The sequence below is a fragment of the Asparagus officinalis genome, chromosome 10 (genome assembly GCF_001876935.1).
Source record: "Asparagus officinalis chromosome 10, Aspof.V1, whole genome shotgun sequence".
NCBI classification, from domain to species: domain Eukaryota; kingdom Viridiplantae; phylum Streptophyta; class Magnoliopsida; order Asparagales; family Asparagaceae; genus Asparagus; species Asparagus officinalis.
The window spans coordinates 1,036,950-1,063,706 of record NC_033803.1 but is presented as its reverse complement, the minus strand read 5'-3'; the positions used below and the strand labels follow the sequence as shown (position 1 = coordinate 1,063,706).

The window sequence follows — 26,757 nt, the reverse complement described above, 5'->3', positions numbered from 1 at the left end:
CAAGAATCATGAATTTCAAACTATATGTACATAAGTGCAATTTGATGGAAAACAAATGAAATTTGACAAAAATAATGGGTTATAGCTTATGAAAATCACAAATTTTGATGTACACATTTAATCTCCCTTTTGTGGAATTAGCACAAATTGCAAAAATCGTGGGTCACAGCCTATAAAAATCATGAAATTTGAACAATGCGTACTCAAATCACATTTGTTCGAAATAAATGAAATTTTATAAAAATCGTGAGTTATACCTCATGAAAATCATAAATTTTCATATACACTCGTGCTTAATTTTCATTTAGTGGAAACAAGCACAAATTGCAGAAATCGTGGGATATAGCCCATAAATATCATGAAATTTGAACTATACATTCTTAGTTGCCATTTGGTCGAAATGAACAAAATTTAACAAAAATAATAGGCTATAGCCCATGAAATCATAAAATTTTAACTATGTGCACTTAAATCCTATTTGTTCGAAATGAATGAATTTAACAAAAAATTGAGGTTTTTATTGACCCTAAAAATCGCAAATTTTGATGTTCACATACTTAATTTCATTTGGTCCAAATAAATAAAAATTACAAAAATCATGGGTTATAGCCCATAAAAATTATAAATTTTAACTATGCATACTCAATTGCCATTTGGTAGAAATAAATGAAATTCCACAAAGATCATAGGTTATAGCCCATGAAAATCGCAAATCTTTATGTACATATACTTGATTTTCGTTCGGTTGAGACGAATAAAAATTGTAAAATTTGTGAGTTATAGCCCAATCATGAATTCTGAACTGTGTAGTTAATTGTCATTAGTCGAAATGAACGAATTTGAAAGATATTGTGGGTTATAGCCATGAAAATCGCAAATTTTGATGAAAATATACCACTACTGTAAAAAGCGGCAAACAGCGCCGCTAATCGGTGCTTCACCGTGCCGCTTAAAGGGATCGCAGAGAAAACCGCCATACGCTCGAAAAAGCGAACTTTAGCGGCGAAAAAAGCTAAAACCTGCTACAACATTCTTAAACCCGCAGATGCTTCACCTCGAACCCATTATTCAAAAACCCATCTCTTCAGTCTTCCCAAATCTATGCCCTAGCCGCCTGCTCTCCCTCTTGTGCCTCTCTTTCACCTTCTCTAACGACTCCTAGCGCCGCCTCCGGTCAACATGCCTCCGGTCGATGCCATCTCCCGCACTAGCAGCACCTCCAGTCGACGCCATCTCTCTCTCTCACCTTCCTCTCTCTCCGGTCAACATCGCCTCCGGTCACCTTCCTCTCTGTTAGGCTTCGTCTGTAACAGAGAGAACAAACAAGGTAATAGTTTGATTTTCTTTTTTGAAATGAAATGCTTATTAGTTGTAAATTTCTAAGTTGTAATTTGATTTTCTATAGTTCTCTTAAAAAAAAATCTTTTCCTCATAGCTTTATTTTCATAGGTAACAGGCTGTTGTCCTTTTCAATTTTATCAATATCTAATATTAATCCTTCGCAATTTTTTGACAATATGTAACATTGTACAGGTAACTATGTGGTTGATGGGTGTTGTTTATTCCTTCAATTAGCGATGGTTTCAATATTTTGCTAATTTAAGCGAATGAAAAATCAAAGAGTATCCGAAATTTTCAATCTATTGTACCAATCAAGAAAATGAACATCAAACTGTGTAACTACCCATTAAAACGAATGACTTTTAACTTGTACTGATTCTTGAATGCATCACTAGTAAATTTACAGCAAATTTTTCATTTTATGATGGAAGCCAAGACATGGCAAATAGATAGCAAATACATTCCTTCAAGGAAGTTAATTTAAGACATGGCAAATAGATAGTAAATGCATTCCTTAAAGGAAGTTAAAATTAACTTCCGTTAAGGAATGCATTAACTATCTATTTGCCATGTCTTGGCTTCCATCATAAAATGAAAAATTTGCTGTAAATTTACCACTGATGCGTTCAAGAATCAGTACAAGTTGAAAGTCAATCGTTTTAATGGGTAGTTACACGGTTTGATGTTCATTTTCTTGATTGGTACAATAGGTTGAAAATTTCGGATACTCTTTGATTTTTCATTCGCTTAAATTAGCAAAATATTAAAACCATCGCTAATTGAAGGAATAAACAACACCCATCAACCACATAGTTACTTGTACAATGTTACATATTGTCAAAAAATTGCGAAGGATTAATATTAGATATTGATAAAACTGAAAAGGACAACCACCTGTTACATATGAAAATAAAGCTATGAGGAAAAGATATTTTTCTGAGAGAACTATGGGAAATCAAATTACAACTAAGAAATTTACAACTAACAAGCATTCATTTCAAAAATGAAAATTAAACTATTACCTTGTTTGTTCTCTCTGTTGCAGACGAAGCCCAACAGACGAAGGTGACCGAAGGCGACGTTGACCGGAGAGAGAGGAAGGTGAGATCGTCAGAGAGAGATGGCGTCGACTAGAGGTGCTGCTGGTGCAGGAGATGACGTCGACCGGAGGCGTGTTGACCGGAGGTGGCGCTGGAAGGAGTGGCCGGAGGAGGTGAAAGGGAGAGGCACATGAGTGACAGGAGGGAGAGCAGGCGGCTAGGGCACAGAGTCGGGATTTAGGAAGACTGAAGAGATGGGTTTTTGAATAATGGGTTCGGGTTGGGTTTGCGGTGAAGCATCCGCGGGTTTAAGAATACTGAAGTGGGTTTTAGCGTTTTAAGCACTTTTCGTCGCGTTTCGAGCGCATGGCGATTTTCTCCGCCAAACCTCCCCGCGATCCCCTTAAGTGGCACAGTGAAGCATCGCGACCGCGATTAGCAGCGCTATTTGCCACTTTTTACAACAGTGGCTATCAACAACCTTGAAATATACTTAATGTCCATTTGGTCAAAACAAACAAATATCATGGATTATAGCCCATGAAAATAAGAAATTTTGAATTATGTGCACCTAATTGTTATTTACTCTAAATGAATGAAATTTGACAAAAACTGTGGGTTATAGGTCATGAAAATCATAAATTTTGATGTTCACAGTTAAAGTCCATGTGGTTGAAACGAAGAAAAATTGTGAAATCATGGATTTTGTTCTACGTGTACTTAAAACTATCATTTGGTCAAAATGAATGAACTTTGACTAAACTTGTGAGCTATAACCCATAAAAATTGTGAACGTTTATGTACTCGTACTTAATTTCCAGTTGACGAAAACAAGCACGATTTGTGAAAATAGTGGGATATATAGCCCATGAAAATAATGAATTTTAAATTACGCATACTTAATTGCCATTTAGTTAAACGAATGAAATTTGATGAGAACATGGGTTAGCCAGGAAAATCATACATTTTGATCTACACATTTAATTGTCATTTGGTCAAAAACAATGAAATTTAACAAACATCATGGGTTATATATAGCCCATGAAAATCATGAATTTTAAATTCCACGCATTTAATTGTCTTCTGGTCAGAATAAACTAAAATTAACTAAAATCATGGATTATAAACTCATTAAAATCACAAACTTTTTCGAACATATACTTCAATTCCATTCAGCCAAAACAAACAAAAATTACAAAAATCTTGACTCATAGCCTATGAAAATCATGAATTTTGAAATATGCGTACTAAATAAACTTTAATCGAACGAAATTGTACAAACATCATGGGCACACCGCATGAAAATTGCAGATTTATTAACATATACTTTAGTTTTCATCGGTCGAAACGACCAAAAATTGCAAAACTCGTACATTACCCCATGAAAATCATGAATTTTGAACTATGCATACTTATTTTTCAGTTGTCGAAATGAATGAAATTTGACAAAAATCATGTGTTAAAACCGATGAAAATTGCAAATTTTAATGTACACATGCTTAATGCCCATATGGTCGAAAAGAACAAAATCGTAAAAATCATGGGTTATAGTATAAAAATCAAAAAATTTAAACTACGCATACACAATTGTTATTTAGTCCAAATGAATGAAATTTCACAAAAATCATGGATTATAGCTCATAAAAATTGCAAAGTTTGATGTACACATACTTAATGTCCACTTAGTCAAAACGAACAAAATTTGTAAAAATCGTCAATTATAGCCTCCATAAAAATCATGAATTTAAACTAAATGTACTTGATTGTCATTGTCGAAATGAACAAAAATTGACTAAAATCCTGGTTATACCGATGAAAATTATAAATTTTAATGTAGTCATACTTAATTTCCCTTAAGCAGAAACGAACACAAATAGCAAAAATCATAGGTTAACCCATAAAAAGCATGAATTTTAAGCTCTGCATAAGTAATTGTCATTTGGTCAAAACGAATGGAACCTTAAAAAAACATCCATTCTAATCCATGCAAATCGCAAATTTTGACGTACACATACCTATTTTCCATATAGTCCACAAAATTGCAAAATTCGTATGTTACGGCTCATGAAACTCGTGAATTCTGAACAATGCATACCTAATTTCCGTCCAGTCAAAATGAACAAAATTTGACAAAAATCGTGATTTATAGTCCATAAATACCTTAAATTTTGATGTACATATACTTAAATTTCCATTTGGTTGAAACGGACAAAAATTGCAAAAGCCATGTATTAGCTCGTGACAGTCATGTATTAGCTCATGACAATCATGTATTTTCAACTATGCGTACTTAAATGCCATTTGGCCGAAGTGAACAATACTTGAAAAAAATCGTGTATTCTACTGCATGAAAACTACAAATTTTCATGTATTCATATCTATTTTCCATTCAGTTTGAATGAACAAAATTGCAAAATTCATAGGTTATAGCCCATTAAAAATAAAATCATGAATTCTAAACTAAGCGTACTTAATTTATATTTGGTCGAAACAGATGAAAGTTGACAAAAATCATAGTGCTATAACTCATAAAAATCACACATTTTGATGTATACATAATGTCCATTTGGTTAAAATGGAAAAAATTGCACAAATCATGGGTGCTAGCAAATGAAAATCGTAAATTTTAAGCTCTGCGTACTTAATTTCAAGGTATTTTTGAACAAAATTACATATCTAGAGCCTAGGCTGTCAAGCGCTTTCTTCAGTAACCTTGATCGAAGTTAAGGAGAAATAATAAAATTCTTGGCTAGTAGCCAAAGAAAAAGCGGAATTTTTGAACTACGCATACTTAATTGCTGGGAATCAGCATGCCTAAATGTAATTAATATAGGAGGATACAATACCAATATCAAATTGTTGAAGGAAGAGTTCACTTGCTTTGATGAGTATAGCGGTGAGGGTACAAGATTGGTATTAAATTCTTGCTTTCTAGAAGTTTCTGAACGAGGATACAAGATTAGGGGTAAAGTATTGATGGAATGAAACACCCTAAGAAGCTTCCGACAAGAGAAAGGTTGGAGTATTTTCAGAGATTGACTAAATACAAAGGTAGGATTGGGTTTGATGGGAACTGTGAGGTAAGTTGTTTCATAGCAACTTAGTCTATCTATATATACTTCACAAGAAAAGATAGAAGCAATTGAATTATAAGACATAAAGAGATCATGACAGCTTAGGCATGGAGGTAAAATTTCCAATTCATTTCACTCAGCTTTAAAATTCTCATATATGAACATTCCCATAAAGAACTAGAAGAGTAAGAATAGTATAGAAAATTGCAAATTTTAATGCAAATGAATGAAATTTGACAAACATCGTTGGTTACAGCCCGTAAAAATTGCAAATTTTTGTTGTATATGTACTTAATTTCTTTTGGCATAAACGAATAAAAATTACAAAAATCATGGGTTATATACCCATGAAAATCTTGAAATTTGAAGTGTATATATAAGTATTAAATGCTCGAGGGACAGTATTTCATAGGCTTCAGAGAAATAGTAACTTGTTAATGTTTCCTCAAGAATACTATCATGCATCTCCATCATGCCTTTCTTGATTGGGAAATAAAGCCCAAACAGTTGGGCCTATACCAATTTAAAAGCCCAAAGAAGACGGCCTAGATCATAAAGAGCACGAAACTCTGGTCAAGAGTGAGAGGTGTAGTTATTGTCCTTAGTGCAGGAGTGGGGAGGTGGAGGCCCCTCAAGTAGGACGTGGTGGTAGTGGTGGAATTAGTTTTCAGTGCGCAGAGGGGTTCAAGTGGCTTTGGGTGGGGTATGATGTTTCCTCCAGAGGGGTTCAAGTGGCTTTGGGTGGGGTATGATGTTTCCTCTTTGGGGAGGGATGAGATAAGAGATAAAATGGGGGGTCGCTGCGATGGGATGAGAGCAATAGGAGAAGGGAAGAATGCAGCCATTTTTGAAAGTTGTAAAGAGAGTACAGTGTTAGAGAGCTTGAGAAGAGGGCTTCGGTTGGGGGCTAAATAAAAGAGGAATCTCTCAAAACTAAGCATCCTATAACCCATTGGTTCACAACCCTCCCTTGCTCAAACAATGAGAGAAAAACACCACACTGATAGACATATCGTCATATCATAGGATTTAGGAGAACATCTAAGCGTCCCTTAATCTCTTTGCAATCGGGTCACGTGTCTCTGCTAGGATTTGCCTATGAGCAACATGCAAAAATAGGTAAGGTTGCCAACAACTTGCAATAACTAGCACAAGTTTATTTCTTCATTTTATTCTTAGTACATTTCACATAACCCCCAAATCGTGCGCTATAGCCCATGAAAATTGCAAATATTAATATGTACTTCTATTGGCAGAAACGAATAAACATTGTAAAAAAAGTGAGCTATAGCCTGTGAAAATCTAAAATTTTGAGCTATATGTACTTAATTTCCATCTGGTCGAATGAACAAAATTTGACAAAAATCATAGTTTATAGCCCCATCAAAATCACAAATTTTATTGTACACATACTTATTGTCCATTCTAATTATTAATTGGTCGAAATGAACAAAATTTGACAAAAATAATGGCGCATAGCTCATGAAAATCGTAAAAATTTAAAGTACACATAATCAATGTCCATTTGATCGAAATGAACAAATATTACAAAAACCATGGGTTAACCAATTAAAACCATGAATTTTGAGCTACATGTACTTAATGCAATTTGGTAAAAATGAACGAAATTTGACTAAAATCGTAGGGATGTTAAGAAGATCGGAAATGGCTCGGATATGATACTTACCATATCCATATCTGCTTATAATTCACGGATGCAAATAAAGATGTCTCACTATGGAAAACTCATATCCATAACCGCCAAAACCAAATACGAATATGGATATACATGCGTATATATATGCGCATATGCATGTGGATACAAAACGAATATGTGTAAACCAAATAATATTAAAAAATAGTACATACATTAGAAGAGAGTTCATTAATATGTTTGTTATATCTAAAAAACTAAGACTACATCTTTTGATTATCAAAATAAGTCTCAAACCCATTGATCTATTGATTAAAACAATTGCAACTATATGATCAAAATATATTCAAATATTTCGGATGTGAATCCGGATATTTCATTCAATAACCATTTCGATAACCATATCCTATCGATTATGGATTTTAGTAACCATATACGTATCCTAAAGAATATGTATACATCCTCCGATACAAATATTTTTTGGCAACCCTAGGTACAGCCTATGAAAATCATAAATTTTAATTTTTTTCGTACTTAATTTCTATTTGGCAAAAAGAAGGAATTGCAAAAATAATGAATTTTGAACTATGCGTAATGAATTGCCATTTGGTTGAAATGGGGGACATTTGACAAAAATCATGAATTTTGAACTACGCATACTTAACTACCATTTTGGTCAAAATGAACGAAATTTGAAAAAAAAATTATGGGTTATAGCCCATAAAAATCACACATTTTGATTTACAAATACTTATGTTCATTTGGTCGAAACTAACAAAAATTACAAAAATCATGGATTATATTATAGCCCATGAAAATCATGAATTTTAAACTATGAAAACTTAATTGTCATTTAGTCAAAAAATGACAAAAATAGTGGGTTATAGTCCATTAAAATCATTAAATTTTGAACCATGCGTTTTCCATTGCCTTTGGTGGAAATGAACAAAATTTGACAAAATTTTGAATTTAATAACCATAAAAATCGTAAATTTTGATGTACATGTATGTTTTTTCCATTTGGTTGAAACAAACAAAATTTCAAAATTCATGACATGAAATAAAAAAAAAATTTGACCGATGCTTACCTACTTGCCATTTAGTGGAAATGAACAAAATTTGACAAAATTTATGGCTATAACCTATGAAAATCATAAATTTTGATCTACACATAATTTTTTCATTCGGTCGAAACAAACCTAAATTGCAAAACTCATGAATTATAGAAACTCATAAATTTTGAATTATGGGTACATAATTTCCATTTAGTCAAAATGAACGAAGACTAACAAAAATTGTGGGTTATAACCAATGAAAATCCCAAAATAGTCAAATTCCTTAATTTTGTACTATTTATTGAAGCCCAATATGAAGACAAAAGGAGGCCTATAATGCAAATTCTTTGTTGATTTCTTGACCCAATTTCTTCTTGCATCTACGGGCTAATTCTAATGGTGCCGCTAATAAAAGCCCATAAAAATCATGAATTTTGAACTACATGTACTTAATTGGGAAAAGAACAAAAATTGCAAAAATACGTTGTTAACCCACAAAAATCATGAATTTTAAACTACATATACTTAATTGATGTTTAGTTAAAATTGACAAAAATTAACCAAAATTGTGGCCTATAGCCCATGAAAATCGTAAATTTTTGTGTACACATACTTCCTAATCAGTCAGAACGAACAAACTTTTACAATAGTCATGAGTTATAGCTTATGAAAATCATGAATTTTAATCCATGTATCTTTAATTGCCATTTGGTCAAAATGAATGAAAATTTGCAAAGATCTTGGGTTATAGCCCATAAACTTATAAACTTTAACGTGCACATACTTAATATCCATTTAGTCTAAACGAACAAAAATTGCAAAAATCGAGAGTTATAGCCCAAGAAAATCATGAATTATAAACTATGCGCACTTAATTTCGGGGTACTTTTGAACGAAATTCCGGGCTCAGCATCTAGGCGACCTAGGAATTACAAACTATGCGCACTTAATTTCGGGTACTTTTGAACGAAATTCCGGGCTCAGCATCTAGGCGACCTAGCGCTTTCTGTAACCTCGGTCAAAGCGAAGGAGAAAGAACAAAAAAACATCCAATAGTAGCCCATGAAAATCGCAAATTTTCATGTACACATACTTCCTAATCAGTCTGAACGAACAAACTTTTACAATAGTCATGAGTTATAGCTTATGAAAATCATGAATTTTAATCCATGTATCTTTAATTGCCATTTGGTCAAAATGAATGAAATTTTGCAAAGATCTTGGGTTATAGCCCATAAACTTATAAACTTTAACGTGCACATACTTAATATCCATTTGGTCTAAACGAACAAAAATTGCAAAAATCGAGAGTTATAGCCCAAGAAAATCATGAATTATAAACTATGCGCACTTAATTTCGGGGTACTTTTGAACGAAATTCCGGGCTCAGCATCTAGGCGACCTAGCGCTTTCTGTAACCTCGGTCAAAGCGAAGGAGAAAGAACAAAAAAACATCCAATAGTAGCCCATGAAAATCGCAAATTTTCATGTACACATACTTCCTAATCAGTCTGAACGAACAAAGTTTTACAATAGTCATGAGTTATAGCTTATGAAAATCATGAATTTTAATCCATGTATCTTTAATTGCCATTTGGTCAAAATGAATGAAATTTTGCAAAGATCTTGGGTTATAGCCCATAAACTTATAAACTTTAACGTGCACATACTTAATATCCATTTGGTCTAAACGAACAAAAATTGCAAAAATCGAGAGTTATAGCCCAAGAAAATCATGAATTATAAACTATGCGCACTTAATTTCGGGGTACTTTTGAACGAAATTCCGGGCTCAGCATCTAGGCGACCTAGCGCTTTCTGTAACCTCGGTCAAAGCGAAGGAGAAAGAACAAAAAAACATCCAATAGTAGCCCATGAAAATCGCAAATTTTCATGTACACATACTTCCTAATCAGTCTGAACGAACAAAGTTTTACAATAGTCATGAGTTATAGCTTATGAAAATCATGAATTTTAATCCATGTATCTTTAATTGCCATTTGGTCAAAATGAATGAAATTTTGCAAAGATCTTGGGTTATAGCCCATAAACTTATAAACTTTAACGTGCACATACTTAATATCCATTTGGTCTAAACGAACAAAAATTGCAAAAATCGAGAGTTATAGCCCAAGAAAATCATGAATTATAAACTATGCGCACTTAATTTCGGGGTACTTTTGAACGAAATTCCGGGCTCAGCATCTAGGCGACCTAGCGCTTTCTGTAACCTCGGTCAAAGCGAAGGAGAAAGAACAAAAAAACATCCAATAGTAGCCCATGAAAATCGCAAATTTTCATGTACACATACTTCCTAATCAGTCTGAACGAACAAAGTTTTACAATAGTCATGAGTTATAGCTTATGAAAATCATGAATTTTAATCCATGTATCTTTAATTGCCATTTGGTCAAAATGAATGAAATTTTGCAAAGATCTTGGGTTATAGCCCATAAACTTATAAACTTTAACGTGCACATACTTAATATCCATTTGGTCTAAACGAACAAAAATTGCAAAAATCGAGAGTTATAGCCCAAGAAAATCATGAATTATAAACTATGCGCACTTAATTTCGGGGTACTTTTGAACGAAATTCCGGGCTCAGCATCTAGGCGACCTAGCGCTTTCTGTAACCTCGGTCAAAGCGAAGGAGAAAGAACAAAAAAACATCCAATAGTAGCCCATGAAAATCGCAAATTTTCATGTACACATACTTCCTAATCAGTCTGAACGAACAAAGTTTTACAATAGTCATGAGTTATAGCTTATGAAAATCATGAATTTTAATCCATGTATCTTTAATTGCCATTTGGTCAAAATGAATGAAATTTTGCAAAGATCTTGGGTTATAGCCCATAAACTTATAAACTTTAACGTGCACATACTTAATATCCATTTGGTCTAAACGAACAAAAATTGCAAAAATCGAGAGTTATAGCCCAAGAAAATCATGAATTATAAACTATGCGCACTTAATTTCGGGGTACTTTTGAACGAAATTCCGGGCTCAGCATCTAGGCGACCTAGCGCTTTCTGTAACCTCGGTCAAAGCGAAGGAGAAAGAACAAAAAAACATCCAATAGTAGCCCATGAAAATCGCAAATTTTCATGTACACATACTTCCTAATCAGTCTGAACGAACAAAGTTTTACAATAGTCATGAGTTATAGCTTATGAAAATCATGAATTTTAATCCATGTATCTTTAATTGCCATTTGGTCAAAATGAATGAAATTTTGCAAAGATCTTGGGTTATAGCCCATAAACTTATAAACTTTAACGTGCACATACTTAATATCCATTTGGTCTAAACGAACAAAAATTGCAAAAATCGAGAGTTATAGCCCAAGAAAATCATGAATTATAAACTATGCGCACTTAATTTCGGGGTACTTTTGAACGAAATTCCGGGCTCAGCATCTAGGCGACCTAGCGCTTTCTGTAACCTCGGTCAAAGCGAAGGAGAAAGAACAAAAAAACATCCAATAGTAGCCCATGAAAATCGCAAATTTTCATGTACACATACTTCCTAATCAGTCTGAACGAACAAAGTTTTACAATAGTCATGAGTTATAGCTTATGAAAATCATGAATTTTAATCCATGTATCTTTAATTGCCATTTGGTCAAAATGAATGAAATTTTGCAAAGATCTTGGGTTATAGCCCATAAACTTATAAACTTTAACGTGCACATACTTAATATCCATTTGGTCTAAACGAACAAAAATTGCAAAAATCGAGAGTTATAGCCCAAGAAAATCATGAATTATAAACTATGCGCACTTAATTTCGGGGTACTTTTGAACGAAATTCCGGGCTCAGCATCTAGGCGACCTAGCGCTTTCTGTAACCTCGGTCAAAGCGAAGGAGAAAGAACAAAAAAACATCCAATAGTAGCCCATGAAAATCGCAAATTTTCATGTACACATACTTCCTAATCAGTCTGAACGAACAAACTTTTACAATAGTCATGAGTTATAGCTTATGAAAATCATGAATTTTAATCCATGTATCTTTAATTGCCATTTGGTCAAAATGAATGAAATTTTGCAAAGATCTTGGGTTATAGCCCATAAACTTATAAACTTTAACGTGCACATACTTAATATCCATTTGGTCTAAACGAACAAAAATTGCAAAAATCGAGAGTTATAGCCCAAGAAAATCATGAATTATAAACTATGCGCACTTAATTTCGGGGTACTTTTGAACGAAATTCCGGGCTCAGCATCTAGGCGACCTAGCGCTTTCTGTAACCTCGGTCAAAGCGAAGGAGAAAGAACAAAAAAACATCCAATAGTAGCCCATGAAAATCGCAAATTTTCATGTACACATACTTCCTAATCAGTCTGAACGAACAAAGTTTTACAATAGTCATGAGTTATAGCTTATGAAAATCATGAATTTTAATCCATGTATCTTTAATTGCCATTTGGTCAAAATGAATGAAATTTTGCAAAGATCTTGGGTTATAGCCCATAAACTTATAAACTTTAACGTGCACATACTTAATATCCATTTGGTCTAAACGAACAAAAATTGCAAAAATCGAGAGTTATAGCCCAAGAAAATCATGAATTATAAACTATGCGCACTTAATTTCGGGGTACTTTTGAACGAAATTCCGGGCTCAGCATCTAGGCGACCTAGCGCTTTCTGTAACCTCGGTCAAAGCGAAGGAGAAAGAACAAAAAAACATCCAATAGTAGCCCATGAAAATCGCAAATTTTCATGTACACATACTTCCTAATCAGTCTGAACGAACAAACTTTTACAATAGTCATGAGTTATAGCTTATGAAAATCATGAATTTTAATCCATGTATCTTTAATTGCCATTTGGTCAAAATGAATGAAATTTTGCAAAGATCTTGGGTTATAGCCCATAAACTTATAAACTTTAACGTGCACATACTTAATATCCATTTGGTCTAAACGAACAAAAATTGCAAAAATCGAGAGTTATAGCCTAAGAAAATCATGAATTATAAACTATGCGCACTTAATTTTGGGGTACTTTTGAACGTCATGAATTATAAACTATGCGCACTTAATTTTGGGGTACTTTTGAACGAAATTCCGGGCTCAGCATCTAGGCGACCTAGCGCTTTCTGTAACCTCGGTCAAAGCGAAGGAGAAAGAACAAAAAAACATCCAATAGTAGCCCATGAAAATCGCAAATTTTCATGTACACATACTTCCTAATCAGTCTGAACGAACAAACTTTTACAATAGTCATGAGTTATAGCTTATGAAAATCATGAATTTTAATCCATGTATCTTTAATTGCCATTTGGTCAAAATGAATGAAATTTTGCAAAGATCTTGGGTTATAGCCCATAAACTTATAAACTTTAACGTGCACATACTTAATATCCATTTGGTCTAAACGAACAAAAATTGCAAAAATCGAGAGTTATAGCCTAAGAAAATCATGAATTATAAACTATGCGCACTTAATTTTGGGGTACTTTTGAACGAAATTCTGGGCTCAACATCTAGGCGACCTAGCGCTTTCTGTAACCTCGATAAGAAAGAACAAAAAAAACATCCAATAGTAGCCCATGAAAATCGCAAATTTTCATGTACACATACTTCCTAATCAGTCAGAGCGAACAAAATTTTACAATACTCATGAGTTATAGCTTATGAAAATCATGAATCCATGTATCTTTAATTGCCATTTGGTCAAAATGAATGAAATTTTGCAAAGATCTTGGGTTATAGCCCATAAACTTATAAACTTTAACGTGCACATACTTAATATCCATTTGGTCTAAACGAACAAAAATTGTAAAAATCGAGAGTTATAGCCCAAGAAAATCATGAATTCTAAACTATGTGCACTTAATTTCGGGGTACTTTTGAACGAAATTCCGGGCTCAGCATCTAGGCAACCTAGCGCTTTCTGTAACCTCGGTCAAAGCGAAGGAGAAAGAACAAAAAAACATCCAATAGTAGCCCATGAAAATCAGGAAATTTTGGACTTCGCATACTTAATTGCTAAAAGTTAGTGTGCCTACATGTAATTAGTATGCTTGCTAGGAGGATACAAGATCGGTGTCAGATTGTTGGAGGAAGAATTTGCTTGCTTTGAGGAGTTCAGGGGTGAGGGTACGAGATTTGCTATCAAATTCTTGCTTTCTAGGAGTTCATGAAGGAGGGGGAGTAAAGTATTAATGAAATTGAACAAACCCTAGGAATCCTCCAACAAGAGAAAGATTGGCAGTATTTCCAGAGATTGAATAAATACACAGGCACGATTAGGCTCAATGAATGGAAATGTAAACCCCCCCCCCCCCCCCCCCCCCCCCCCCCCCCGCCCCCCCCCCCCCCCCACAATCATACAGTAATCAATTAAAATAGGCGGAGAAAAACCTAAATCAGGGTTAACAGCGAGAGATCAAAACCCTAATCGGAGGAGAGACGTGGATTACCTTGCATCCATTTGCGGCCCGGATTTGTGGCTGGCTGACGAGAGAATTGAGCCCCTGACGCTGTTTCGAGATGAATTGAACGCGTCTAGGGTTTTCATGAGGTTCGGCGCTCTCCGAAACGCCATGGCCGTCGTCGATCTCCAGAAGGCGAAGGGGAGTCCTTCAGCGAATATTGCGGGGTGGAAATAGCAGAATAGGGATAAAAATATGGGCCGGACACCGCGGACGAAGGAAAGCCCAGTTTCCGAGGCCCAACGCGGAGAACTCACGCGCTTCGTCACTGTAGGGAACCGACACAGGAAGGGTCAAATTTGTCATTTCAACCAAAAGCCACCAGTTAATTATTGCATAGAATTTGTATAATTAACTTATTTAAGAGCAAAAGCAAAATATAAATTATAATCCCCTGTATAATCTCCTTCGAAAAGCACGTTCAGTGTTCTCTCTCTTCCTTTTCCTTTCATCTTTTTAAAAAGTGCTTTTCAATCGCAACATTACAAAATCTTCAAAGTACACTATATTACGAACTGTTTTAGTTTCTACCAAAAGATAATAAAAACGAAATCTAATTCAAAGTACACTTATATCACAAACTGTTGGTTTTAACTAACTAAATAAATAAAAACACCATTAGCTGTTAAATAAGCTTGAAAGGGAATTTTGGGCCGATTTAATACCAAATTTAACAAACACTAATAGTTAATAAAAAAAATGCTCTAAAATTAGCACGTAACTACCACGGCGAAAATTTCCGGTGAATTTTTTTTAATAACTAATAATATTTTCACGTCATCGTGAACAGTGTATCATGAGACAGAGAACCGACACCTCACCAACTGTCATGTTCCGTATAGTGTCCCGTGTCTTTTGGTTCACGGAGCATCACCCTTAAGTGCAGTTCAGCCTGAATAATGACTAACTAATTACTTACCAGTCTCACTAGTCAAAATGTCTTCTTCATCCTCCCCTTTTTATTAAGCCCCCACCGGTGTCTACTAAAAATATCACTCAACTCGCTCACTCCACTAATGTCAGAATAATTGCTCCCCTCTCCAGATCCCAGATCTAAAGTGCAAGGGGGAAAAAAAAAAGAAAAAAAAAAGACAAAAAAAAACCCCGATCGATGAAGGGGAAGGAGAGAATAATGGGGGTGGGGATGGGGCTCAACCTTGCCTCCTCCTCTCGCCATGTGTGCGCCAGCAACATCCTCTCCTTTCTACCACCTCTCCTCCTCCCGCTCCCTCTCCCCTCCTCCTGCCCCTCCGCCGCCCCGCCGGCTCCGCCTCCTCAGCCGCCGTCCCCGAGCCAACCTCCTCCGCCCAGCTCCACGCAATCCGCGCCACCATCGCCACCTCTCCTCCGGCCTCCTCTTCCCGCCCGCCGTCTCCGGGCGGCGTAAGCCTCCCCGCCCCGCCGCTCGGAGCTGGCGCTCTACTCGCGGCTCCTCCCCATCGCCTCCGCTCTGCTCGACCACCCCGATCCTCCTCCACCGCTTCATTGTCCTACGCCCCCTTTACTCCCCCTTGCCCCCGCGTGCACCTTCCACTCCCTCTCAGTGAGCCCCTCATCCTCCGCGGCTGCCATCCCCCCTCTCCCGCCGCCTGCTGGCTCTTATGCTGTCTCCCGCCGGTCCTCCCCCCGCGCCTGATTCCGACCGCGGCCGCGCGCCGGCCCCTTCTCCTCCTGCTTCTCCCCGACTCCGCCGATCCTCTGCGCCCAACCCCGGCCTCCCCGTGCCGCTCCTTCTCCTGCTCCCGGCCCGGCCCTCGGCTTCGACCCCGCGCCGAGTCCCTCCCGCTTCCTCTCCTCCAGGTCCCCCCTCGAACCTCTCCCTCCCCCAGCACTCCTCTCCATCTCCCCGCGCCCGGGCGCCTCCCCCCTCCGCCTCGCCCTCGACGTCGCCCGGCGGATCGGCACCTCGCCGCCCGCTCCTCGGCCTCCCTCGCCAACGCCACCGTCCTCACCATCCCATGAACCTCGCGCGCGCCCTACAGCAGCCGCGGTCGCTGCGGGGCGTCGGTGCCCACCTGCAGCCGCGCCGCCTTGCAGAGGAGGCTGCGGTTGGCGGAACGCGGCGCTGGACACTTTGGTGCGCGACCGGCACGCGGTGAACCGTGTGGCATCCGCGCGCGACAGGCAATGGAGTTCCTGCGTCTTCGACCGTGGCAGGGTCCTGAGGGGGCCGGGGGATTGTGGTGCAGTCGACCACCTTCTGCAGGCGCGTGACCTGGACGGGGCGTCTTCGGGGGGATGAATCAGGAGGCTGCGGCGTACAAGCAGGATCAAGTGGGCGGTCAGGAACAAGACGACGCGCGCGGCTTAATGAACGGAGAGGTTTAGCTCACCGTTCCGCTTGCTGCAGAAACCGCCGCGGGGAGGAGAGCCTGAAGAGAACGCGGCGGCGTTCAGGGATGATTTTTCTCGGCCGGCAGGTTCTTCTTTCTGTTGCTGTGTTTTCTGTTTAGGTGGAATTTTTATTTTATGGGTTTATTAACTTATTATTATCAATCAATGGGAAAACTTTACGGTCTCTGTTTGATCAATGTTAAGCTTATTGTTTTGGCTACAAGTAGCTGAACTAATAAATGTATTTACAATGCGATGTAGTTTCTATAATTGATGTGGATGTCACATTCTTTAGATGCATGCATACAGAAACCATGTACGTTGATCATACACCCAGACAATAGATAAAATACATCGACAGCGACAAATGTTCATATCTCCATAACCAGACTATAGATCAAGTACCAGGAATCTACAAGAAGAACAGCTAGGCTGATCAGGCAACGCACCAACAGATCCATATTCAAAACTTCATACGGTATCAACTCCATCGGATGTAAAAATTATACAAGAACTAGTTCCACGAATAGCTACGGCCTACAGGCCCCCAACACAAATATCCTGATCCCTTGACAAGGCCAAACTATAGTTCCTAGATGGAAAATGCAAAAATACAATATCCTCGACAAATCTTACGAGGGAGGGCATTGATCACAGCCAGAGTTGTCGTTAAGGAGCGGGAGGGTTACGCTCAAGAAGTAACGTTTATATGCAATAATATCATGATGCTACTGGTTCTTCAAGGATGCTGGCGTTTAGTTCTTTGCTGGATTGCTTCCTCAAACTCTCCTGGATTCGGTCTTTAATAGCAGTTTCCTGTCAGGAAAAAGGTGTTAAGCATGAGTTTTGAGTTTGATATTGATTATAAGCAGAAAGGGAAAATGAACAGAAAAGGTTATGATCCAAAAAATAGAAGAAAAAAATTCTAAAATGATTTGATCTATAAGCAACAGTTTAAATAAAAAGAAAGTACTATGGGCTTGAAAATTGAGGTGCTGGGTTCATAAGGTGCAACTCGATAACACTGCTCTCCTGAGAAAAATTTATTACTGTGGTTTTCGGTTTCCTCACTGGAAAATCAAAAGAACAAAAGCAAATTCCCCCGAGGAGTTTTTATAAGGGCTTTCTGATATAGCAAGGTCTTCGGCTTGAACGTATGGGCTAAATGAGCCCTTTTCTTCCAGTTAGTTCTTTTAAATGACATATCCTCACTTAAATTAACGCTACTTGTGCTTGCAACTTACCATAATGTGGCAACTTTCCTCAAACTTCTCAAGAAAGCCAGCAACCCAGCGATCCGCGTTCTCCACCCACTTCTCCAACCATTCGTTGGGATTCATTCCGGCTGTCTTTGCTACTGTATGCAACTGCAAAATACCAGCCAGCAACCAAAGCTTTTACATGTGCTTTGAAATTTACAACAATTGCCGTCACTCACTAGGCCATATAGTAACTTGGATAACTTAAATATGATCGGGAAAGATGCAGTTGACCTCCAGAAAACCAAACATTCTAGCCTACCTTTTCCTGATGCTCCTTCACTTTCTCGCGCAATTTTGTGATTCCCATGTTCACTCTTAATTGCTTTTCCTGATTAAACAAAAAAAAAAAAAAAAAAAACCAGTCACCGGTAAGTTTCTCAAAAACAAAACTGGGAAATAAGAGTTACAGGAGTTTATCTTGCCTTCACGTAGCTCACACCAAGGTCCTTCCTTGAATATCCACGAGCCAAGTTGCGCATAACATACTTGTTGTAGTCCTTGAGAATCCTCATTATGAGATCTGACGTAGAGATTGAATCAGTGCGCTTTGTTTCCTTGAACTTACCAATGGCTTTAACCTACAATAGAATGTGATTATCATATTTAACAAATAAATTACAGCAGAAAAGAAAATATTTAGCATGGGAGTAGATATATTGACAAAATTATCAAGAACTAACAAATTCATAGACGTCATTGCCAGCTCCACTAGCATCCGCATATCTACAAAGCATTAGTTGCGGATTGATTTCTCGGCCGGCAGGTTCTTCTTTCTGTTGCTGTGTTTTCTGTTTAGGTGGAATTTTTATTTTATGGGTTTATTAACTTATTATTATCAATCAATGGGAAAACTTTACGGTCTCTGTTTGATCAATGTTAAGCTTATTGTTTTGGCTACAAGTAGCTGAACTAATAAATGTATTTACAATGCGATGTAGTTTCTATAATTGATGTGGATGTCACATTCTTTAGATGCATGCATACAGAAACCATGTACGTTGATCATACACCCAGACAATAGATAAAATACATCGACAGCGACAAATGTTCATATCTCCATAACCAGACTATAGATCAAGTACCAGGAATCTACAAGAAGAACAGCTAGGCTGATCAGGCAACGCACCAACAGATCCATATTCAAAACTTCATACGGTATCAACTCCATCGGATGTAAAAATTATACAAGAACTAGTTCCACGAATAGCTACGGCCTACAGGCCCCCAACACAAATATCCTGATCCCTTGACAAGGCCAAACTATAGTTCCTAGATGGAAAATGCAAAAATACAATATCCTCGACAAATCTTACGAGGGAGGGCATTGATCACAGCCAGAGTTGTCGTTAAGGAGCGGGAGGGTTACGCTCAAGAAGTAACGTTTATATGCAATAATATCATGATGCTACTGGTTCTTCAAGGATGCTGGCGTTTAGTTCTTTGCTGGATTGCTTCCTCAAACTCTCCTGGATTCGGTCTTTAATAGCAGTTTCCTGTCAGGAAAAAGGTGTTAAGCATGAGTTTTGAGTTTGATATTGATTATAAGCAGAAAGGGAAAATGAACAGAAAAGGTTATGATCCAAAAAATAGAAGAAAAAAATTCTAAAATGATTTGATCTATAAGCAACAGTTTAAATAAAAAGAAAGTACTATGGGCTTGAAAATTGAGGTGCTGGGTTCATAAGGTGCAACTCGATAACACTGCTCTCCTGAGAAAAATTTATTACTGTGGTTTTCGGTTTCCTCACTGGAAAATCAAAAGAACAAAAGCAAATTCCCCCGAGGAGTTTTTATAAGGGCTTTCTGATATAGCAAGGTCTTCGGCTTGAACGTATGGGCTAAATGAGCCCTTTTCTTCCAGTTAGTTCTTTTAAATGACATATCCTCACTTAAATTAACGCTACTTGTGCTTGCAACTTACCATAATGTGGCAACTTTCCTCAAACTTCTCAAGAAAGCCAGCAACCCAGCGATCCGCGTTCTCCACCCACTTCTCCAACCATTCGTTGGGATTCATTCCGGCTGTCTTTGCTACTGTATGCAACTGCAAAATACCAGCCAGCAACCAAAGCTTTTACATGTGCTTTGAAATTTACAACAATTGCCGTCACTCACTAGGCCATATAGTAACTTGGATAACTTAAATATGATCGGGAAAGATGCAGTTGACCTCCAGAAAACCAAACATTCTAGCCTACCTTTTCCTGATGCTCCTTCACTTTCTCGCGCAATTTTGTGATTCCCATGTTCACTCTTAATTGCTTTTCCTGATTAAACAAAAAAAAAAAAAAAAAAACACCAGTCACCGGTAAGTTTCTCAAAACAAAACTGGGAAATAAGAGTTACAGGAGTTTATCTTGCCTTCACGTAGCTCACACCAAGGTCCTTCCTTGAATATCCACGAGCCAAGTTGCGCATAACATACTTGTTGTAGTCCTTGAGAATCCTCATTATGAGATCTGACGTAGAGATTGAATCAGTGCGCTTTGTTTCCTTGAACTTACCAATGGCTTTAACCTACAATAGAATGTGATTATCATATTTAACAAATAAATTACAGCAGAAAAGAAAATATTTAGCATGGGAGTAGATATATTGACAAAATTATCAAGAACTAACAAATTCATAGACGTCATTGCCAGCTCCACTAGCATCCGCATATCTACAAAGCATTAACATATATAAAGATGAGTTGATCATCACATGGATGTGGGATAGCAAGAATTACGATTGAAATGTAAATAGATAGTAGAACTTAGTTAGCAAATTCAGCCAAAAATAACTTTTAAGAGTTAACATATAGAAGATAAGCTTGATCACCAAAATGCCCGCAACTGCCACAAGTAGAGCCGTAAACATGTGCCACAATGGACAGCAGAAAGTCCACATTTTACCCAATTCAATCAGTTATTATTATGAAGTATCATAGCCTGTCAAGTTGATCACATTAATAAAGATATTGGTTGAAGAGAACATATCCCTCCTTTAATCTTGATTATGTGTGAATGAAAATTTCTCAATGTCAGGGAATATTCACCACATAAAGATAAAATCATGAAGCGGAAACTCTTGATCAAACAATCGTGTACAGCAAGAAAGAAGAGTTCCACTAAGAATTGGAAAATGATAGTAGAGATCGGAGCAAAGTCTGATCCATTTAAGTTAAGGAATCTTACGGAAGCGCATCATGAGCCACATAATCAATCTTGTGCTTGTCAATGAACTCTTGAGTCAAGACCCAAGGAGCATCTGGAATTACCTCATCAACCCACCTACGATTAAAAAAGAGAGAGAGAGAAAACAAAAAATAAATCACATGAAGTCCATCTACTGTATTTCTCATATTGACCTTAGAAAACATACTTGCAGTGACGGAGTGACTCGTAGCGCTCAGATTCGGTCATGACAGTTTTTCCCTTGTACTTATGAGTAATCTCATCATTGCAGCATCCAACAAGCAAATAGGTGTTCGGAAATCTGAAACAAGCAATAAAATTTAATGTTAAGGAAACGGTAGTTTATATTGTTCACTTTACATGATACGTATTGGTAATTTAAATGCAAAAACAGACCATAACCATACTGAGGCGTTTAAGAGACAGACATGAGTAAATGAAGTTATTTCTCATAGTCATGTTTATTTTTTGTATGTTTGCCAGTATTTAGGTAGAACATGATACTCAGAAAAACAGGAGGAAAAAGCTACTGCCAAATTATTAACGTTGCTTGATTAGCAAAAAAAATTACTGTCGTTGCTCCACAACGTATAGGATGTAACATACATCTGACTTGCCAACTAAACCAACATATGAACATTAGACAATTTGAATAAAAATCACCTCTCCCAGCTTAACCATATCCGGAATATGATTCTTCCAGGAAAAATACAAAGTAGGCAACCCAGTAACAGTGTATATAGTAGGTAATCAAAGAAGTTTCTATATTCTAAATATTTGCTTGTTTGAAGAAATAAGAACATGCTCTTTTTTTTTCTTTTTTTTCAATATAATCTAATTTTAGTCTGATGAAAGCGTACACTTTTAACAATTCACATCACTTCCTTAAAATTAAAAGCAATACTTGGACTGCAGGAGGTGTTCGTTTTAAAGTTGATAGGAGTCCAAACATATATATTAAAATCTTCTTCAGATAAATGATACGATTAATGTAAGTTTCTTTTCTTTCTTTTCCTGCTTTCTCCTTATTCACTTGTTCTCTCTCATTTTCCACTTCCTAGATTGCCAAGCCACGCAGGTGGGAGCTAGGGATGTAAATGGATAAAGTAATCTGGCTTGGATCCATTTCAGTATTAGTATTTTTTCCATATTTGTCCCTTTAAAATGAAATTTGATACAGATCATAGGAGTAGTGCTAAAAGTCTGAAATATCTAGAAAGATACTCGAATATCCAAGCATCCTAAAACACAAGGATACCATTCCCATATTCTAAGGTCAATTTATTATATAATGTAACACAGAATATTTTCACTTGCATACAGATTAAAGAAGAGGTTTGAGCTCATCTTCCTACAAAGTTTTCGTGATACTCAATAGTTTGCACATTCAATCATATCTGAGTACTATCTGGACAAGAACCAGGTTTATTATATGTCGATGGTGAGTTAGCATCCGGACCATACTCACAATCCTCATAGTAAGATACCAAAATACAAAATAGAGATTCTCCCTATCGAGTTGTAGACAGTTGTATTTAATATCATTGAATCACCTTAGTCAAGCATATTCCCAACTTGGAAATTTTACCCTCCATATTATTCAAGCTACCCAAATATTAAAGTTATAACAATAGCCATCACTAAAATACAAAACAATAGCTTTCCATATTCAGTGTAGACAGCTGTACTTAATATCATTAATCACCTTTGTCAACCATAACCCGCAAGCCCTCAAACCCACCCCACCACCAATACTACATGTCAGATGCAAAGCCAATCGAAATTATCTTCTATCCAAGAATTCTGCCGACTAAATTTTACCAATAAATATCACATAATTATAGCCTAAAATACTGCTCTAAGACTCCCCTTTCTTCTTCAACTCTTTGACAGCGTCTGACATAGTTCACACGGCTTCACACCAGCAATTCAAGGGAAAACCCATCACCAAGAAAGTTCCTTAATTTCATAATGAGTTCTACCTAGAATTGCAAATTTCCCGCCTAAATCTAGATATCTGCTAGACTGCTACCCCAAAAATTGTACCATATTACGTTAAAATACCGCGAAGATTAACGCTGTTAATTTTTTATAAAAAAATATGCTGAACAACTAACAAAAAAATGAATATATTTGGTTACTTAAGAAAAATTTCGGGTATTTAACTAGACGTGGTAGAATTGAGAGATAAATTTGCAATTCTCATTGATTTGGGAGTATAAGTGTAAATGGACCCTGTACTTACAAAATAAATGTTTTTTTATATTTGAAGTAAGATCATTCTATCGAAACAACTTTTGATTTTCAATTTATCCACTAACCTGCAATAAAGATCATTCCTCTATAATATTTGGTATTTAATAACTAATTATTACAACAAAACTAAAAAATTTGACTTAAAAGTGAGTCCAGATTGGTTGACTTTTTAGAAGTGTTATATATATAAATTTATAAAGGTGGTTTCTGTTGAATGCTGGTTTCTAGGGGGGAAAGCATAAAATAAATCGCCAGTGTCAAAAGCATAAACTATTTACTCAAGTAAATCACACTCGAGTTTTAGCTAATCACCGTAGTTAATCAACTTAGACCCCCAATTCACTAATACACGACAAAAATAGAGGAATCGGTTAAAAATCTTACAATTTCTTGGCCTGTTCTAGAGCCCTAGCATGTCCGAAGTGAAACAGATCGTAGATCCCGTCGGCGTACACTCTCACCGGCCGATCACCGGAGGATTCCGACTCCAGCGAGATCGCCGGAGACTCTTCCGCTGTTGTCACCGACGGAACGTCGCCGCCAACCTTCGCTCCTCCGATCCGACGATTCGCTGGAATTCGCGCCATCGATGGAACGAGATCGGGCCGGGATCTCGAGGGAAAATGAGAAGGGGTCTAGATCGATGAACGGGCTTAAAGGTCAATTAATATAGGGGGAGGGAAGATTAAGTAGTAGATTCTTTTGATTTCTTTGGTAATTTACGGAAGTAGCCTTTGGGTCTCGGGTGCGCTTGGGTTGCTGTTTGGGCTCCGAATTGGACTCGGATCTAGGCTCGGTTGTATATGAAGCAAAAGACGCATCTGCATGTTTTGTGCAGGTTTTGAGTCTGCCCAGCCAATTCACGAGACTACTAGTTCAGTGAATTTGTTGGGTGAGATGAGGGTTTCTGCTGCTTAACGTACGAGACTACTAATTCCGTACGTTTTGTGAAGTGAAATCAACGTGGGTTTTCTGGCTTAGGTTTAGTGGCCAATTACTGATCACTAAATATACGAGACTAGTAGCCCCGTTTCGAAGAGCCAAAATTTTAAAACCGAGGCCAAAAAGAGGTCGGTTTTGTTAAATAATTAGCAAAACAGTAAGTTTATTTAACAAAAATGGTTTTTTTTAACACAGTAAATCTTTGGTCCTTTTAGCTATAAAGGTGTAGATGAAGGGCTACTTTCAGAAAACCCCCTATACTATGTGGCACAAAAAACCACCCCCTCTACTATTCTAATTCAAGAAAATCGGCTCAACTTTGAAAACTAGACTTAACCTCCTCAATTATGGTCCGCCTAATAAAACTCCCCAAATTTATACTTTTCTCAGCAAACTCCCTTAAACTTTACACTTCTCTCAGCAGACTCTCTTAACGTTGTTAATTTTAAAATGTGAATGCTTGAAACAGCCTTTGGGAGGAAACTTACTTCATTTTTTTTTAAAAGATCCCCCATTATCATCCCAAATCCCACTCGGACGGACCAAACAAGTAAATAGAAAATACATATTTTGAAAAATACAGACCCACTCCAAATGTTCGGTTTTTAATAGAAAATACATATTTTAAAAAACACAGGCCCACTCCAAATGTTCGGTTTTTTGCACTACAACGGAAGGTAGAGCCCACAATGCACTAATTACAAATAAACCAAAGAGAAGCAACCACAAATAATTACACGCTTGGCGCTCACAAACTACTCATACATTAATTTAGCTCCGACTAAAGATAAACTAGGACTCCCGACAACATTTACAAGAATAATCAACGCTAACAGCAGCTTAATCCCCACTCTCTAGAGCTAGCTAATTACAGCAAATGGGCAAAAGAATCTAAAGTCAGTTGTCCGAAAAAGATGGACGTTGATGTGTATCTTCAAGCTTCGAACTCATAATGATACACATATCTAGGAGGAGATGTGTTGTACTGAGGATGAGAAGGTGGGGAGCTGCTTTCACTGCTTGATGGCGATGCAACACAAGTTTGGTTTTTGTCGACCCTCACTTCTACGGTCTCCACATCCTCAAATGAATGGAAGATTGGGTGCAAGTATGCGTTGGCTAAGTATGATTTAAGGTTAAGGTTAGGCTCGGATGTCCTCTCCATATCGTCCTTCTCCTTAGCTTCCTGAAATTTTAGAGGGGAGCCTAAGTCAGCGCAAAATATCGATAGCCGAGAAGAAAGAGTAGAAGGAAACTTTGGGGACTAATAGGCTGGCTCTTTTCACACATATCTCATAACGTAGGTCACGTAAATAGGAAAAGCCATCATAAAACAAGAAAATTGTATTGACATGCTGTAAGTTCTGAAGAGTACAAAGTTATGACACTCAACCCTCAGTGTTTTAGCGTAATGGAAGTGAGTTTAAGATGGTATCTAGGTTTCAAATCGTACGGAAAAGAATTAGGTTTAATTCAAAAAAGATATTGTTGTGCGGAGACATGCTGAAGCATAAAATTATAATCCTCCATCCGCTCAAATTTCTGAATTCTGGCATGGTGGAAGGGACTCTAAACAAGCAAACATGCTACATATGCATTTGGCATAAGTGTAAGTTAATGAGCTTACCTCCAAGGGGTATTTCCTGAAGGCAGGTTCAAACCGGCTTTTGCAGTACTTGTGAAAACCGTAAGTAATTACAGGCAAAACAGCAAGCAAGGGAGTGGAACTAGCAGCCTTCTTTGTGCTGAGTAAACCAATGAGGAGCAGCTGAGATATCCACATGCTTGCAACTATGCGGGTATGAACATGCGGCCAAAATGCACCAGCACTTTCGTATTCTTGATTGTAGACGTTAATAATCTGAATTTTGAAAGTAGTGGAGTGTCAGTATATTTTCTCAAAGCACAAATTAGGACCTGAAAGTTTGTATTGACCTTGCAGCCGCTTACAGTTGTACCTTCTACTAACGTAATAACTTCTATAATGTTCAGTTACCCAAAAGAAAAACATCTATGATGTTTAACAGGAGAACAAAATTATTAAGCACAACCAAATGATTACTCTGAGCGATTACTGACCTGGTGTCTATAGACAAGATATGCAAAGGCAAAGAACACCAGTATAAATGGTAGAAGAATGGGGGTAACAACAGCATAAACAAGTCCCAGGA

General features: G+C 37.2%; 3 protein-coding genes across 3 annotated transcripts; all 3 read right to left on the bottom strand.

Moving 5' to 3' along the window:
• Nucleotides 17,310–18,946, bottom strand: LOC109825392 (choline-phosphate cytidylyltransferase 2-like). The gene is made up of 5 exons (XM_020392247.1): nt 18,893–18,946; nt 18,635–18,790; nt 18,472–18,540; nt 18,195–18,317; nt 17,310–17,766 (listed from the first exon to the last, which is right to left on the bottom strand). The coding sequence occupies exons 1-5, from the start codon at nt 18,944–18,946 to the stop codon at nt 17,671–17,673; spliced, it is 498 nt and encodes a 165-aa protein (XP_020247836.1). The 3' UTR covers nt 17,310–17,670.
• LOC109825173 (choline-phosphate cytidylyltransferase 2-like) lies at nt 19,249–24,303 on the bottom strand. The gene is made up of 8 exons (XM_020391939.1): nt 24,029–24,303; nt 21,576–21,689; nt 21,389–21,484; nt 20,832–20,874; nt 20,574–20,729; nt 20,411–20,479; nt 20,134–20,256; nt 19,249–19,705 (listed from the first exon to the last, which is right to left on the bottom strand). The coding sequence occupies exons 1-8, from the start codon at nt 24,229–24,231 to the stop codon at nt 19,610–19,612; spliced, it is 900 nt and encodes a 299-aa protein (XP_020247528.1). The 5' UTR covers nt 24,232–24,303; the 3' UTR covers nt 19,249–19,609.
• Nucleotides 25,182–26,751, bottom strand: LOC109826284 (CSC1-like protein At1g32090). Its single transcript, XM_020393296.1, has 3 exons — nt 26,666–26,751; nt 26,214–26,447; nt 25,182–25,772 (listed from the first exon to the last, which is right to left on the bottom strand). The coding sequence occupies exons 2-3, from the start codon at nt 26,367–26,369 to the stop codon at nt 25,521–25,523; spliced, it is 408 nt and encodes a 135-aa protein (XP_020248885.1). The 5' UTR covers nt 26,370–26,447; nt 26,666–26,751; the 3' UTR covers nt 25,182–25,520.

Bases quoted from the DNA above. Each gene is read 5' to 3' on its own strand.
- LOC109825392 (XM_020392247.1), bottom strand. From the start codon at position 18,946: ATGCTTTGTAGATATGCGGATGCTAGTGGAGCTGGCAATGACGTCTAT. The intron at 18,318-18,471 runs GTAGGCTAGAAT...GGTATTTTGCAG, and splicing joins TGAAGGAGCATCAGGAAAAG to TTGCATACAGTAGCAAAGAC. The intron at 17,767-18,194 runs GTAAGTTGCAAG...TTTTCCTGACAG, and splicing joins AGGAAAGTTGCCACATTATG to GAAACTGCTATTAAAGACCG.
- LOC109825173 (XM_020391939.1), bottom strand. From the start codon at position 24,231: ATGGCGCGAATTCCAGCGAATCGTCGGATCGGAGGAGCGAAGGTTGGC. The intron at 20,875-21,388 runs GTAAGATTCCTT...AATGCTTTGTAG, and splicing joins GTGGCTCATGATGCGCTTCC to ATATGCGGATGCTAGTGGAG. The intron at 20,257-20,410 runs GTAGGCTAGAAT...GGTATTTTGCAG, and splicing joins TGAAGGAGCATCAGGAAAAG to TTGCATACAGTAGCAAAGAC.
- LOC109826284 (XM_020393296.1), bottom strand. From the start codon at position 26,369: ATGTGGATATCTCAGCTGCTCCTCATTGGTTTACTCAGCACAAAGAAG. The intron at 25,773-26,213 runs GTAAGCTCATTA...CTAAAATTTCAG, and splicing joins TCAGGAAATACCCCTTGGAG to GAAGCTAAGGAGAAGGACGA.